Below are 16,662 nucleotides of genomic sequence, written 5' to 3' on the forward strand. Positions count from 1 at the left end.
GAGAACATGAAAGCTCCACACAGAGGGGCCCCCCACCCTGGGTTTGAACCAGGAACCCACCTGCTGTGACACCTGCACCACCTTGCCTCCAGACAAACGTTTTAGCATCGCAATTAACTAAAAGTACTGAAAGTAAAAGTTCTCACTTTGCAGAATGGACCATTTCAGAATTTTGTATGATACATTATTTGATTATAATTATTGATGCATTCATGTTTAATGTTTTTTTTCTTTTACTATTACTTTTACTCAGGCTAAGTAAAAGCTCAGAGTACTTCCTCCACCACATTCTGAATCGAGTTGCCTTCACGTCATTTTTTACAGTGTAAAAGAAGAGAGGGAGGAAGAGGAGGGGGAGGGAGGGTGAAAGAGGTGGAGGAGGAGGAGGAGGAGGATGGTCCTGCTGTCAGACACAGATGAGAATACAGCGGCAGGTTTCAGGAGGGCACCGCCGTTAGGTAATCGCCTCTCTTCTCTCCTCAGCAGCAGCAGCAGCGGGGACCAAACGGAAGCGGAGCTGAGCTGAGGAAGAACAAATCCTCCTCCTTTAATTCAATCCAACTCCTGAGCTGCCGAGAGGAGACGTGTGCACAACGCTGAGGCTGCACAGGCACACGGCCAGCCTGCAAACTTCACAGCGGATCTATAAACTGTAATAACACTCTGCCTCCTCCTCATCCTCACCTTCATCATGAGCTGTTACACAGGTTTGGCTTAATGAATGAGGAGCAGCTTCATCGCAGCAACAGATGAGAAGATGCACGGGACAGAGAACAGAGACGTTACAGAGCTGAGGCTGCACACCTGCGTCCTGTGAGGTGAGCATTCATCCATTCATTCTGTCTGAACTTTAAATCTACAGGACACACAGCAGCGACCTGTCATCAGACAGACTGTAACTTTAACACAGCACCACTTACATTACTGGGCTCCTCTTTAATTAGCTGCTGCTCTCATTTCTGTTTCTAATTAAGTCAGATATCACAGTATAAAGACTCCACTGTCACCTCCACTGGTTTTAAATTGGACCAGTAAAGTAGGTTTTCTGGAACATGTCATGGCTCCAGCTTCACTGATGTAAAAATCTGCTGCTTTTCCTTTAAAAGTGTTAATAATGTCATGTATCATTAATAATGTTGAGGTCTGGACTGTTGGACGAAACACATATTGTGGAGGTGTCACTTCAGGCTTTGGGTCATTGTGATGCCATTTCCCACATTTTTTTTTCTATTATTTTTACAAAACAAAAACTCAATCAATCATTAGAGAAAATAATCAGAAGAATAATCCATAGTAAAAAAGATTATCTGTCAAAATGAGCTCCAAAATCCTGCTTTTACATGAATGCATGAGTCATAATCATCTACTGAGATCATACAGACTGCATCAAGCATTTTTATCTGTAATACATTTTCCTGATGATACTTGCAGTACTTGTGACGGACTATTTTCACCAGGGGCGTAAATAAAGACACTGCAGGCAGTGCGGTTGCACAGGGGCCCGTGGGATGGGGGGCCCCTTAGAGAGAGCAGGCCCTCCAACAGCATGTCGACCATAGAACAGGCTCTTGTAACCTCAGTAACACGCCCATGTTCAAAGGAGAACTCATGTTAATGTTTATTTTAAATGCACGTGCAGAAATGCTAGCTTCAGGGTTTCTGTAACGTTTATTTGTTCACTTTGTTCACTTTAACCGCTGAGACCCAGCCACTGGACGTACAGACACAAAAAAGATATCGATGATGTTGTCTCAATATGAAAATGATAGAGAAAGGGCATAACTCACAAATCGTCTGAGTATTCTTTTAATTTAAAAAGTGGGGTCAACCAGAGGTGGGAATCACCAGAGGATCCAAGATATGATATTATAACGATACTTAAGTCACGATATAATATAGACTCTTTTACTGTTAGCAAACTGTATGACGGTTTTTGGTGGGCGGGGCTTAGCTGGAGGCAAAACAATTCTCCGCAGACATTAGCTAGCAAGTTCTATTGGTTTGTTTTAGACGATGGAGGAAGATGATGTGAGTGGTGCGTTCAGAAACACTCATTCTGAGTGCTGGAGCGCACTCTGACACAAACTGGAGCGTTGATAAATTGGGAGCGCTGTCTGAATGTAGCGTTGGGTCATCCAGAGCAGCGCACTCTCAGAGTGGCAGAGCGCACTCTGGACACTCTGTCTGTGGAGACGGAGCAGCAGAGCGCCGAGCGGAGTGAATGTGTGATTAACTTCAGCGTTGGTTCATTCATGTAGAAATATAACGCTGCGTTTCTTCCACCAACAGGGCTCTCATTTTAGTGTAGAGCGTTAGACTGAATTTACCAACGACCGTACATGATGATGGTGAACACCACATGGTGGCATCGCTGGTAAAAATGGTGTTGATGGTAAAAGTAACGGCACACGAACAATAAAACAGAGACCATGTGTGCATGAGTCCATTTAGAAGAGATCAAATTTAAGAGTATCTCCAAAAAACGATCTCTATTCATATCCAGCTATGTGTTAGTTTTATCTTTCCAGGTTTTCAGATATTCATCTCCTGACTCCTCTGCCTGCACCTCAAATACAACAGAGGTGAACAGAATTTATTTTCTGGTGTTCACAGTGTTGAAAATTTCAACAGCAATAGCATCTCTGTTTCGGCTTATATTCCTCACCTTCGTGCACAAGAGATGGAAACTTTGACAAAGTGCTCAGATTGGACGTATTGATGACTCACTCAGTTTAACTCTTCATATAGGCTGGTGGGATGCCAATCCATCAACAAGATGGAGCTGATATTTCCCCCAAATCTCTATTTCTCAGATTTTTAAATGAAAATAAAAAAATACAAACACTGGGAACCACAAAATGAAACAAGTTACATGTTACTGTATGATAACTCTATAATAATCCACAGAAAATGGCTGACAGGAAGGTAGAAAAATTAAAAATAATTATCCACACTGATAAATAACAGCTGAAGTCAGAGAGGAAATGTGTTTCCATATAAATTAGTCTGTCCCCTGTGAGCAGATATCTGTAAATGTTACAGTCTTGTTTAAGGACGTCAGGTTGAAACAGAAGTTGTTGGTTCTTTAGTTTTGTTGGCTGGTCAACCTCAGACATTTCAACTTCTCCGGCTCGTTCACACCACAATGTCACACCAGAGCCACTGAGAGTTTATAAGGTCACTCGACAGCCGCGTAGGAGTCGTCACAGCCACGAGTCGAGGCGTGAATTGGTGTGAAGTCAACTCAGAGGGGTGTCAGGGCTAAAAGTGGAGTGCTAAGATCTTTTTTTTCCAGCAAATTGTGATTTTTTTTAAAGTCATTTAACACTTACAGGAGGACATTGTATCTATTAGTTCTTACATGATTAGTCAGTTAATCAATGAGTCAATCAATGGATGTTTTAATAAAGGTGGACATGATGTAGCAATTTGCCTCTGTGGCCAACTGCAGTACTGCAGGCCAAAAACCATGGACCACTATTAAAACAGTTGACGGGACACATCAAATAGCAAAAAAGTGCAATTATTATTCTTTATGTTATTTAGGGATTCCCCCTACCAGTCAACCAAACGTTAGTCGACCAGAAAGGTCATTAGTCTGCAAAATTTCATTGGTCGCTTAGTCGCAGGAGGTTGGTTCATTTGAAAGGACAGACACAGGAAGTGTCCACGCTCAGCAGTCAGACAGGAGTCAGGTTAATTTCCAGGGCTGGTACCTGCGGTTATTCCACAGGCTAGTTAATAACATGTCGGGCAGGAAATCCAAAGTGTGGGATCATTTTGAGAAGGTGAAGGACGAACCCAAGGTGATATGTAAACTCATCTTCATTGGTCGACTACAAACATGACGTATCATCTGAAACATGGAAGTAGCTACATGCCCATTAGCCCACAGCGTCATTAACAGGCGGCTCGCTCAGTGTGTGACGTGCACTTGGAGATAAAATATAGGCCTATATTAATGAAGGTTCATTAGTACGGTTTGTATTTCTCTGTAATGTAGCACAGTGTTAACAATGTTACTGATACTATTCTTTCTCACACCTTCAACTCAAACCACCAAAATATATCATTTAATCATTACATTCATATCAGAAACATGCAGGAGACTAGTCCACTGATGGACCCTGATGAGGACTCTTGGTCCACTGATGGACCCTGATGAGGACTGTTGGTCCACTGATGGACCCTGATGAGGACTGTTGGTCCACTGATGGACCCTGATGAGGACTGCTGGTCCACTGATGGACTCTGATGAGGACTGTTGGTCAGCTAGGAAAATTCCTTGTCAGGGGCAGCCCTCATATTATTAATCTTGGATCATAAATGTGTTGAGTAAACTTTTGCTCCCTTTGCTCGTTAGCGAGGATTTCTGTTTTGTTCCGGTTTAGTTTGAGGACCTTTTGGATCAAACATAAATTGAAGGTGGACTAAGGTCATCAGGATCAACAGCCATACAAATAGAGCTGGATGTCATCTGTAAAGTAGTAAGTCAGTGACACATGACCCCTATTGGTAAGATACTGAAAAGTAGAGGACCCAGGACGGAGCCTTGTGGTACTCCAGATGAGATGTCGGTTTGTGATGAGGTTTTAAACTTAGACATAAAAAGTTTGCATTGATAGAAAAAAACAGTTTCACAAGAACTTGATGTACAAAAGACATTTTATTGTATTTTTTTTGTCATTACAGTTTCTCTGTGGCTCCTCCTTCTAACCTCCCGTCAACCAGACATTGATATACCTCCTCCGTGTCGTCACACATCCTGAAGCCAGCATGCCCATCATCAGCAATGCAAACCACGACTTCAGCACCTACTCCATCAGCAGCGATGACAGCAGCCTCGACCGCTTCTTCACAGAAATCCCAGAGACTGAGACCATCAAGGGTGTTTACTTCCAGCGCGCCCAGCTGCTTCGTGACCCCAAGGCCTCATTTGTGGTCGACCACACTTTACAGGTTCTCATCAATGTTGGGGGCAACCGCTACACATTCCCCTGGAGTACCTTGGAGCAGTTTCCTCAGAGTCGTCTGGGACGTCTGCGTTTCTGTACCACCCCTGAGGAGATCGCACGACTGTGTGACGACTATGACGAGACGTGCCAGGAGTACTTCTTCGACCGGAACCCGACAGCCTTCAGGGTCATCCTCAACTTCCTGGCTGCAGGGAAATTGCGTCTGCTTCGGGAACTGTGTGCCGTGTCGCTGCACGATGAGCTTGACTACTGGGGCGTGGACCCGGGACATATGGAGCGTTGTTGCCGGCGCCGCATGATCACCCGTGTGGAGGAGGTGGCTGAGCGAGAGCGCAAGGAAGAGGAGTGGAGGCAGAAGAGGGTGATGATGAAGAAAAGCCCAGCTGAGGCTGAAAGGGGCTATCGCAAACTGACCTGGATGCTGCGAGAAGTGGTGGAAAACCCACAGTCGGGGTTGGCTGGCAAGTTGTTCGCCTGCCTCTCGGTTGTCATGGTGCTGGTTACTGTCATCAGCCTTTGCATCAGCACCATGCCAGACCTCAGAGATGAAGACTCCAGGGTGCGTATGAAGTCGATGAAAAGCTGACAGCCACATAACATCCTGTCAAACCTGTTAAACACACAAGGCCTTTCCTCTGTGTGTTAACAGGAACGTTTATATCACAGTATAAAGAGGCATCTAGTGACACAAAGTAAATGAATCCAAACATCATCAGATATTCTTTGTTAATTATATTTTGTCATAAAAATTATGATCAAATCTTTGAGCTTCACAACATCTATATATTCAGATTGTTCTCATGCACTGTTCGTACATTTTCCTACCAAAAGTAATGCATCAGAATTTCCGTATATCCCATATAATCATGAGTCAGTAATTTGTGTGTAACCCACGTATTTTGGAAGGCTGTGATCACATGACCACTGACGGTAGTAAGGAAGTGGTCCCAAGTTGTCCCTGTAAGGAGGCAGGTTGGGGTGGTGGATGTGTCACAAAACACCAGACCACTTGTGCGCTTCATATGTGGCAGATATGTTAAAAATTTACGTTTCATTTTTTCAATTCTATGTTGTGACAATGCTGTAGTTGACGTGTGGTGAGGTTTAGGCACAAAAAAAAACTTGGTCAGGGTTCAGAAAACATCAAGTTTTGGCCCAAAATACCTGATTTGTTTACGTCAAACATGACATGCCCAAAACTCTTGTTTAAAAGCTACCAGCTTTTGTCTTTAGAAATGCGTCTGGAAATGTGTGGACCTGCTGTGCCGTTAAAAAATACCTGCTCTTGTCAGAGCAGGCGCCCCATGTACAAAAGCCATGTCGGCAGTGGCTGTGGGCTTTCCTGCATGTCACCCTCTCTCCCTTCCCCCTTTCACTGTCCTGTCAAATAAATGCCAAAAAGCCCCCCCCCCCCCAAAATCTTTTGTTGGTCTCAGTGGTCTACTGCTGTCTGCTACTTGGCAGCCATCTTGCCTAGGTGTCACATCATCCGCCATCCCTCCTCCTCCTGAAGAGAAACAGCTCATATACATGAAATCTGAACCAGTGGTTCTCAAGTGGTGAGTCATGGTCCAGAAGTGGGTTGCAGGTCCATTCTGGATGGACCACAAGTGACTCGTGAACGTGTCAAGTTTGTAAAAATCGAACTTTATTTCTAAGTACAGTGAATTTCTGGCACATATTTTGAAGTCCCATTTCCTGCTAAAAGGTAAGTGACTAACAGACAGCTACTTGACAGAGACAGCACAACGCGACAACATGGCCAAACGCAAGTATGACGCAGAATATTTTAAACTGTGTGGACCTTGAACTGATGACTGAGGAGAAAGCTGGACCAGTTAGAAACCACAGATTGGAACTGTGTCATATGTATGAAACATAGAGATGTGTATCTGTGGTCTGCAGAAATGTACAATGGCAACATTATTTTCTGGCGACTGGGCTGTTCCATAACAGCTCCGACAGTCTAAACTGAATGCTGTCAGGTTCGGTTCAGCTCTGCAGCAGACAGAAATGCACAATAAGAAAGTCAATTCTTCTATAACAAAAACCTATGTCAATAATTTGAAAGGAGCCACAATCACAAATAAAATAATATTGAATTAAAGACTAAATGTAAGAGACAATCTAAAATACTTGAGCAGACAACCAGTATAAACTCAAAAACAGTTATGACACAGTTAATTCTTCATTAGTTGTTGTTGTTTGCAGCTTTTTCAATAAAGTCCCATAAAGCACAGTCAACACTAAATAATCACAAATGATGAAATGAAAGCTGGCCTCTATGAAATCAACCAATAATTAATAATTTTAAGTCAGCTGGAGTACAGAAATAGATAAATATTCATCAGAATAACCAGATTGATGGGAGACAGTCATCACAGTTAAAATACAGGTAGCACTGGATAAAGCCAACATCAGGGTTACTGTAAAGCCTGAGTGTGTGTGTGTGTGTGTGTGTTGGGGGGGAGCTGACATTGGATTTGCCGACATGACTGTTAAATCATTTTGTATGACTCGTTCCAGTTGACAGACGCAGACAGGCTGTAGCATTGATTGTATAACTGTCAGCCTAAAGAGTCTGAACACTATGTGATTATGTTTCTAAGCCGGAGACGGTGGATTGATTTCTCCCTGATGTCTGTGCAGTCAATCCCACTAATCAGGACAGGAGAAAATCAGAGTGTGGACGTGTTCAGCTCCGAGGCTGAAACACGTATACACATATTTCTACATGGTGACAGACGAGAGTTGGACTGAACAAACATCTGGAGCTGTGTTTCTAAAGCAAAGCCAAGATTCCTTTTAATTTCTGGAAACAAGTGTTGTTTTCAGTTTGTGGTCTGGCAGACGCCTTCGCCGACCACTTAACTTGCTTTTATTCAGTTTGACAGGCAGAATTACAGAAAGTGGAATGTTAGTTTGTGGAGCAAACCAAGATGTACAAATGAACTGCAATCTGTGGTCATTTAAGGAACAATAGCTCCTTGACTTCAGACAGAATTTAACAAAGCAGTTACTTATTTTTTTGCTGCAGGAATGAATCTTACAACCCAGAAATGAGTTTGCATTTTAGTATTCCTGGTTTCTTTGTCTTGTAGTCAATGGGTTTATTTGAATGGGTTTTTGGTTCGATGCCTGAAATAAGGTCTGTGGTTAACACAAGCTGAAGAGATTTTCATGTTTTGTTCTACAACATAAAATACATCAGTCAATATGAATTTTGAAGTATATTTAAAAAGATGATTGCTAACAAATGGCTGGATGAGACTTCAGAACAACATCACGCCAAATATAAAGCCTTTTGTTGTGGTGGCAATGTTAAAGACATGTGACTGAGACGTATGTTGTTTGCTTTGTACTTTAGCTTTTTACCTCTGGCAGTGGCATTTATGCCCTTTTACACTGCCTTTTCAAGGCAGGAATTTCACGCCTCATTATACGGCCTCAGCTTTCTGTATAAACGGTACAATCGCGGAATGGAGAGACAGAGTTGTCTGGCCTTTAAGCTGGAATTGGAAGTAGTATCAGCCCTAGACAATGTCTGGATAAAAGGGATAGCCAGCAAGGCGGCATCATGGGCAGCAGAGGTATGACTTTTGGGGACACGTGTGCAACCCACTGTTCGAGACATAGAAATTAGGTGGTAGCAGTTAGCAGCTAACTTAAAGCAGAAAAACAGTGGCTGAAAATGTCAGCAAATTATGATAATGAGATTCAGGAGCTCCTTACCCTCTGAGCAGAGGACGAGATCAGCCGCCATATAACAGGGACGGGAAATGATTGTTATTGACATGTGATGTCGTTGTTGTTTATAAAGCGCTGCTGACGAGTACTTTATACGTAACACTAGAGGTTAATATTGTTGTTTTAGACGTCAGGCCTGTCACGTCCATCACATCCTCCCTTAGAACACACGTGTCATTTACTCCATTCCTCAACTTTGTTTCTTGTATTTTTGGTGTGCTGGGAATTTCAAAAAAGATATTACCTTGACCCTTGAGGCCGGTTGTACCAGCCCGTTTTCACTCCCAAAAGGTAAAATACCATCGCTTTGTTAATTATTTCAGCATCAGGTACGACGTACAGAGGCACTTTTGGCGGCGGTATGATACGCAACAGGCTGATATTTCAGATCCATTTCACTTCAGTTTTATTCATAAAGCCCAATATCAGAAATCACAGCTGATGAGGAAAAACTCCCCAAAAAAAACCTTTAACGGTAGAAACCCCAGGAGGAGCAAGGCCACAGCTGACCTCTTCAAATGTCAGTGGCTGTGTCAGTAGATGTTGGTGTCAGACACTAACACACCAAGACACTTTTTGTAGTGGTGGCGGCGGTAGCTATTATTGACGCCACCTGCAACCACTGTAGTATAAAGAACAAGAAAGTCTGTGTAGGTTAAGGGGGGAGGGGAGATGGATGGGTCAAACAAACTCCTGACTTTAACCTGAGAACCTGTTGTTCGTTTCCTTTGTGAAACCAAAAGTCAGTGGAGTTATTTTGATAACAACGTAGTAGAATGTATAGCATGCTACGATAGTGACGTATGTCACATGACATAAGCAACAACTGCACTTATTTTAAGCCAAATCATGATGTTGGGTTGATCTAAGGAAATAAATGTAAAAATGAAGTTTTATCTCAGGGATGAGAACGGCTTGGTTCTACCTATGGTTGCTAATGCCAGGCTAATCTCTGTTTGCGAGGGAGCTAGCAAACAATCAATCAACATTCATGTAAAGATGTAATGCCCTCTAAAAGAGAAATACCATGTAGAGTATCAACAAATCAGCTATAATGCTGCAGTGTAAATGTACTTTAAATTCATCCAGCTTTTCTTTAGCTGTGTGGAGGTTCCTACACTACATTACAAGCTAATGACCAGATATAGACTGATAGATGAATTATGTAGAAAGCTATCAACATACTGGAAAGCAGAAAGTTCAGATCGAGTTCATCCTCATTTCCTGAACATTTCTTCCTTCACAGATAATTCACTTATTTCTAGCAGTTGTATTCCCTCGGGTCGCTCAGCATGCACAACTCTACATTAAAAGTATTGATTCAAGTGTTTAATTAAAGCGGCCCTCCAGCCTTTCTCATTGGCAGAAAACATAAAGTGCTCATTATGTGCAGTTAGAAAAGCATTTCACAAGGTTATAATTTTAGCTTTAGTATTTGTGACGAGCGTTCCTCATTAGAAGGTCTTGTTCTTTTGTTCTCCACCATCATTCAGTCAGCGCTCAAAGTCCCACTGAAATGGAAATTGATTTTCTTCACACTTTAATGACATGAAGAACACACTTCTTTTAACATTCAGTGCCAGTGAGATGTTGTAGCCAGCAGCTTGTTGATGAACCAAAATCAATTCAAGTGCGCTAATTGTTTTTTTCTTCTTGTTTTTGCAGAGACATAATGTTGAAGTGTTGGTATGAAAAACAGGGCAGGCAGAAAGTATTGTTTTCAGAGAGCAGATTATTTGGATATCTACAGATTTGTGTAAAGCTTTATTCATCTGTAGCGTATGTTCATGTTGACATAAAGGATTCACTGTGGATTAGAGTTGCAGCGATGAGCCGGTTTCAAGGTTTACCATGATATAAAAGTTGACGGTTATCATACGGTGTACATTTGCTTATCTATGATATTGAAAAAATATATATATCTGGACGGAGAATCTCTCCTTTATTTGAGTTATTTTCAAAGGGGAGACTTTTTACACAAACTTCCATCAACAAAATGGATTCAAGTTTCAATTATAGTAATAAAACATTTGTTCAACAATAACCAACAATTACCCCTCTGTTTTTATTCCTTTAAAGCTCATTCTGATTGATAATAATATAAATTCTGTAATACTGTGATACCATGAAACTGCGATATTTTCTGGGACAGTTGTCTACTCGTTGCAACTCTACTGTGAAAATATGTGCTGCAATCAACATATGTAGTTGTCAAAGGCACAGATATATAGCATGATACATCAAACTGAAAAACAGGAAGAAGAAAGAGAAATATTTTATCTTTAAACTCAGATGATTTAGTATTGCACTCCCATAAAACGGATTTAAAAAGATATATTCAAAATTGATGCAATTTAAAGTAGGCTATTCTTTAATTAAACTGATTGTTCTTTATGTAGAAAAGACGTCACTTTAGTAAAATTACATAGTAGTTAAGTTTTATATAAAAATCTATATGTTATAAATGTAGTAGCTTCTGTAGCTTCTTCTGCAGTTGATGCAGAAGAAGTTGATGCTGAGATATTCCAAATTTTATTGTAGTCCCTAACATAGGTCCTGCAAAAAAAATGCAACCAGAGACCGTTTATAAACCAAGAGTGTTTCTCAAAGTCAAGGAAGGATCCTTGAATGGCTGAATTTGAAGGACGCTATGTCATCGACCCGCCGAAGGACTGTTCCAATGTCAAGGATCCTTCTGAGTGTCACCGAGGACTGAGTCCTTCTTTCAGAGAAACTCCAAGGATACATGTGTGGATCCTCAGCGGGTAGAAAATCCCCACAATGCTTTGCACACGATTTGCTGGAAGTGAGGGCGGGGCCTCTTCAATAAAACCTGCGCCAGCGGAGCTCGTATTTAGATAAATATGTCATCTGTTTGGATTAATGTCTCCAGGAGTCTTTATCATATAAGCATAAAAATATACTGACAGAAACCTCATAATTTACACTTTCCACTGTGTCCACTGCCAAATAATGGGATTTTTAAAATAACTTGATTCAGATATAAACATAAAAGTTTTTTAAATTAATCATTTTGTGATCATGATAAAGCTACGTGCCACAAAAGTTTCATTTAACCTACCCGTTTGTTTTCTTAAGTATGATCCAAGTCTGCTGAGGGTTAATGACGATCACCTGGGGACACTCGTTAGCCTGTTCCAATGTGTGTTCACTGAATGCTAGGGAGGACTCTTGCCTCTGCAGGATCCTTCCTTGGAAGGACTCATGCTACCAAGGAAGGATCCTTGACTTTGAGAAACACCACAAGACAGCCCACCTTAGATTCATGTCCTGTGTCTGTGTCATGTGGGTTTCGCCACTGCCCCGCCCCTTTAGGAGACTAGCTGCGGTCCTGAGTCAGTCCAATGGGAAAAGTGAACGAGAGCAGATTATGACTAAGAAAAATTATTTTACCATTTCATACAACTGGCACAGCTTGTAATGTAATGTGTTATCTTTTGTCAGAGAGTATCTTTAATGCAGCTCAGTGGTGTCTCTCATCAGACCCCTCCACCTGAGTGCCTGCCAACAGTTGGGCATGTCGGCTTGTTGATATAAATTAAAGGCCTTCAGTCCAGGGTCCGAGTTATTTTCTCCAGAGTCACAGAACACAGATACAGTTGTGTTCACAGGCTGTGGAGCTGACAGGAAGCAGTAACCTGATGTGTGTGTGTGTGTGAAATTGGTGGAGTGAACCTTTAAAGTTTCCTGGTCGTCACATTACGTCTCTGTGTCCACAGGGCGAGTGCTCCCAGAAGTGTCACAGCATGTTCGTGGTGGAGTCCATCTGTGTGGCGTGGTTCACTTTGGAGTTCGTGCTTCGATTCTTCAACGCTCAGAGCAAGCTGGCCTTCGCTCGCGGCCCCCTGAACATCATCGACGCCATCGCCATCCTGCCATACTACGTGTCCCTGGTCGTCGATGTCAAAGACGAGTCGCGGGAGGACGTCATCATGGGTGCAGGCAGAGGCTACCTGGACAAACTGAGTCTGATCCTGCGCCTGCTGCGAGCTCTGCGCATCCTGTACGTGATGCGGCTGGCTCGCCACTCTCTGGGCCTGCAGACGTTAGGACTGACCATGCAGCGCAGCATGAGGGAGTTCGGCCTGCTGCTGCTGTTCGTCTGTGTGGCCGTGACCCTCTTCTCACCTCTGGTCCACCTGGCAGAAAGCGAGCTGGCGCCTTTTGCCGCCACGCACCCTCACCACAGCTTCAGCAGCATCCCGGCCTCCTACTGGTGGGCCATCATCTCCATGACCACGGTGGGATACGGCGACATGGTGCCGCGAAGCATCCCCGGACAGATAGTGGCGCTCACAAGCATCCTGAGTGGCATCCTCATCATGGCGTTTCCCGCCACGTCCATCTTCCACACCTTCTCCCGCTCGTATCAGGAGCTGAAGCAGGAGTACGAGCGGCTGTGGAAGGAGGAGAGAGGCGAGGAAAAAGCCGCAGAGTCAGAAGAGAGCTGGCCCAAAGTCGATTTGTCACCAGATGAGTTCACGTCTGTGTCGAAGGAGGATAATGATGGGATGGTGTCAAGCAAGAGTCATCAATCTGCACTTCCATCGACAGCTTTCTAATGGACCAGGAAGAGAGCAGTCAGACGCTTTCCTCCAGTAATTATGTGTTAAAAATGGTGACACTTGACAACCTACTCGATCTGTCCTACATAAGCACATTTAGACTGTTATATTACGGACACGTTAAGTTCCAGTCTGTTCACGCTTTAACACATTCAGCTTCCAAACTATATCAAGCTACTTATCAGGTTATATTGAGCTTCTTTTTATATCAGCAGAGACATCACACACATACTAAACCTTTACTCAACATAGAAATAAAATCTAAATTCTCCTCGCTTATTACTTAAGAAAAATATAAACTATAATCTCACAGGAACTCTTGTGCACATTTTCAAAAAGAGGATATTTACTGAATGTGATATATGAAGTTAATATGATATATGGGCGTTCCCCAGTGTCGACAGGAAACACTCATCACGCTGTATCTGAGTGTTGATACAAGGCTTTTTAACCAAGTTCACATTAGCTGTCAGTCATTAGCAGTTTCACGTCTGTCACCTCACAACATCTGACACATCAGCGCCGTCTCAGCCAGGAAACACGTGAAATAGATATGAAGTCTTTACAACAGGTGACGACATGATGGTGGGCATGAAATGTGTTACACTTACATGCAAGTCAATAAGGATGTTTTGTTGTTGTGGAAACAAGTGTTGGACAGTTTACTCTCAAAATGTAATTTGAAAGTAATAAGTTACTTTACAATATTACTCTTTGTGTAGAGTAATGTTACTCATTACACTACCTTTGTGTTACTTTGACCAAAATGAGCTCAGAAGAACTAATGTTGGTTTTAAATGGATGAGGGTCATGTTGTTTCATAGGTCTAACCTGTTCACACATTCACACACAGTGGTGACCGCTTTGGATTAAAATCCCCTGATTATATTAATAACAGTCTGATGATACAGAACAATTGAATAAATAAGTGAATCGCCTTGGACACGGGGAGGAGCAGGCAGAGGATCAAAGTCTGATCATTATGAGATATGGATAAATATTTGTGGGCCTATGATGTGAAACATAATAAACAAATAATAAGGTCCGTACAACAAGCAGAACAGCATGCGCGTCAGTCACTATGACGAGCACAAATTAAAACACTGCAGCTGGAAGACCCACCTGCTGGTTCCCGGTGTGCCGGTCAGCTCCAGCAGCACCACAGAGAGTCCTGTATCAAGAACAGGACTGTGTGTCGGTGTTGCTCTGCAGCTGTAGGAGATGTGAATGGAAACAAATCCAGCATATACTAACATCACCCAGATGTGCCGATCACCAGGATGGAAAAAACACAAACCAGAGCCCAGCTCCTGATCCCCGCTGCTTTCAGGCAGCCTCAGGACACAAAGCAGAACAGGATACGGTGTAGATGTTGCAGGTGGGCTCATGGAAACACAGTGAACATGATAGCACACAGTATGGCATCACCCAGATGTGCCGATAACCGGCACTCTTCTTTAATGTCGTCTGTAATGACTTGACAACACACAACAACTTTCGCATGATATGTTTTCTGGTGGCGCACTGGCAGAAGTGGAGTGTAGTGGATCAGTGTGGATGAATGAAAAATGAAAACAATAAACAGTATATTTCAGGTGGTAACACGTTACGCGACATTGTAAATGTCATAAAATTACCCGAAATCCTGTTGGTAACACGTAACATTACTTTGTTACTGCTAAAACTTAATATATTATTGCGACACGTTGCTTTGTAACGCGTTACAAAAAAACACTGTCGGAAAGATGATGAAAGTATAAAGAGTCAACAAACATTGACTTTCACAACTTTTTGTGGGTTACCCGTCAGGTGCCCGACCTGGTGCAGGTAATTTTAACACATTTCGAGCGCACCACCACGTAATACGTCATCAAGAGGTTGTTTCCATTTCACATATTTCTGTTACACTGTGTTGGACATTTGGAGTATTGTGCTGTTATGTATCTGTTCCATTCAGAGAGAGAAAGCTTGTTAGCCTAGCTTGCTAATGTTAGCTCTGACACGTTAGATTTTGTTGATGTTATTTTAAAGGTAAAACAAAGGGTTCTAGCCAGCGTTAGCCGTCTCTGACTCGTCTCTCATGGGTCCTGTTGTGGTGATCAGACCACAAATAACCAGACTGTAAAAAACTCACAGCAACAAGAACGTCTGTAACCTCAGCACTTCGTACGTTACTGCCTGATTCAAATCACGACACGGAGCGACGGAAGGAGTGCTCAAATCACAGACTGGGCTAAACAACAGGTAACAACATTAAGGGGCTCCCAGCTGCTGAACTTCACTGCCAGGCTGAAATAATAAACTACTTTTAGTGCTTACAACACAGATATACACCATCACAGGAATCACGTGAACACTGATATAAAGGCTGGCATCTCTTCAGATGAATAAAATTCTGACACAAGTCAAACTAACTTAACGAACTTTTTTACATTTTGATGTCATTCAAGGATTAAATGAGGAATGTGGGAAACCATGAAGGTAGATAAACACACACACACACTAAAAAAAAAGGAATCAGAAAGGCAACAAAACAGAAACTATTAATGTAAGCACAGACAAAAATATTCACTCTATCCCAGTCGTAACTTCATTGTAACTTCACACGTTTCATGAATGCGATGATTTCATGTCACTGCCTGTCAAAGTTTTGGATGTTGGAAGTGTCCTTAAATGCATCGTGAAGCTGCGTTACCCAGGGACAGTGATTTCAACACAAACACGAAGTCTTCACTGTGATGGTTACACAGCACAAAGTGTCATGTTTCTGTGAGCTGATATTTCAGGGGAAATCAATTTGCTGCCTGGAAGCAAAGAAAGTCATTAAAGAACTAAGAGAATTTGATTTGTTTTATTTCTTATTTAACCTTTATTTAACCAGGAAGTCCCACTGAGACTGAATGACTTTGACAAGAGGGACCTGGCACAACACATCTGAAAGGCAACAAATACAACATATAATACAAACATCCACAATAATACAAAAACTCTTCAAACATAGCACTCAACTTCTCTAGAAAAACAAGCACGTCTTTATCACCACGTTCTTGATGATGCCCTGAAATTAATCAATGGATTTAAGTGTTTCTAATTTTAGAAAATGATCATGAAAACGATGGTGGCCGTGTTTCAGATGTGTTTAACAGACTTTTAATGTGCAGATTAATTTCATCATCCTGTACTTCCTCCTCTCGCTGTTTGTCCAACTTAAAGGCACTTTTGAATTATAATAAAATCTCTTTTTTAAAAACATCTGTACAGGATGGTTGGTTTGTTCACTCTGCATGAACCTCATGGCTCCGACCATAAAGCACAAGTTTAACTGTGTAAGAAGTCTCACAGGACTCGTATTT

General features: G+C 42.2%; 1 protein-coding gene across 1 annotated transcript; it reads left to right on the plus strand.

The window, feature by feature from the left end:
- Positions 1–417: 417 nt before the first annotated feature.
- On the plus strand, positions 418–16,561 carry kcng4b (potassium voltage-gated channel, subfamily G, member 4b). The gene is made up of 3 exons (XM_033649725.2): positions 418–818; positions 4,693–5,535; positions 12,464–16,561. Exons 2-3 carry the CDS (start codon positions 4,777–4,779, stop codon positions 13,304–13,306), a joined length of 1,602 nt encoding a protein of 533 aa, XP_033505616.1. The 5' UTR covers positions 418–818; positions 4,693–4,776; the 3' UTR covers positions 13,307–16,561.
- Positions 16,562–16,662: the final 101 nt, after the last annotated feature.

Source organism: Epinephelus lanceolatus, chromosome 2 (genome assembly GCF_041903045.1).
Source record: "Epinephelus lanceolatus isolate andai-2023 chromosome 2, ASM4190304v1, whole genome shotgun sequence".
In the NCBI taxonomy this organism is placed as follows: Eukaryota; Metazoa; Chordata; class Actinopteri; order Perciformes; family Serranidae; genus Epinephelus; species Epinephelus lanceolatus.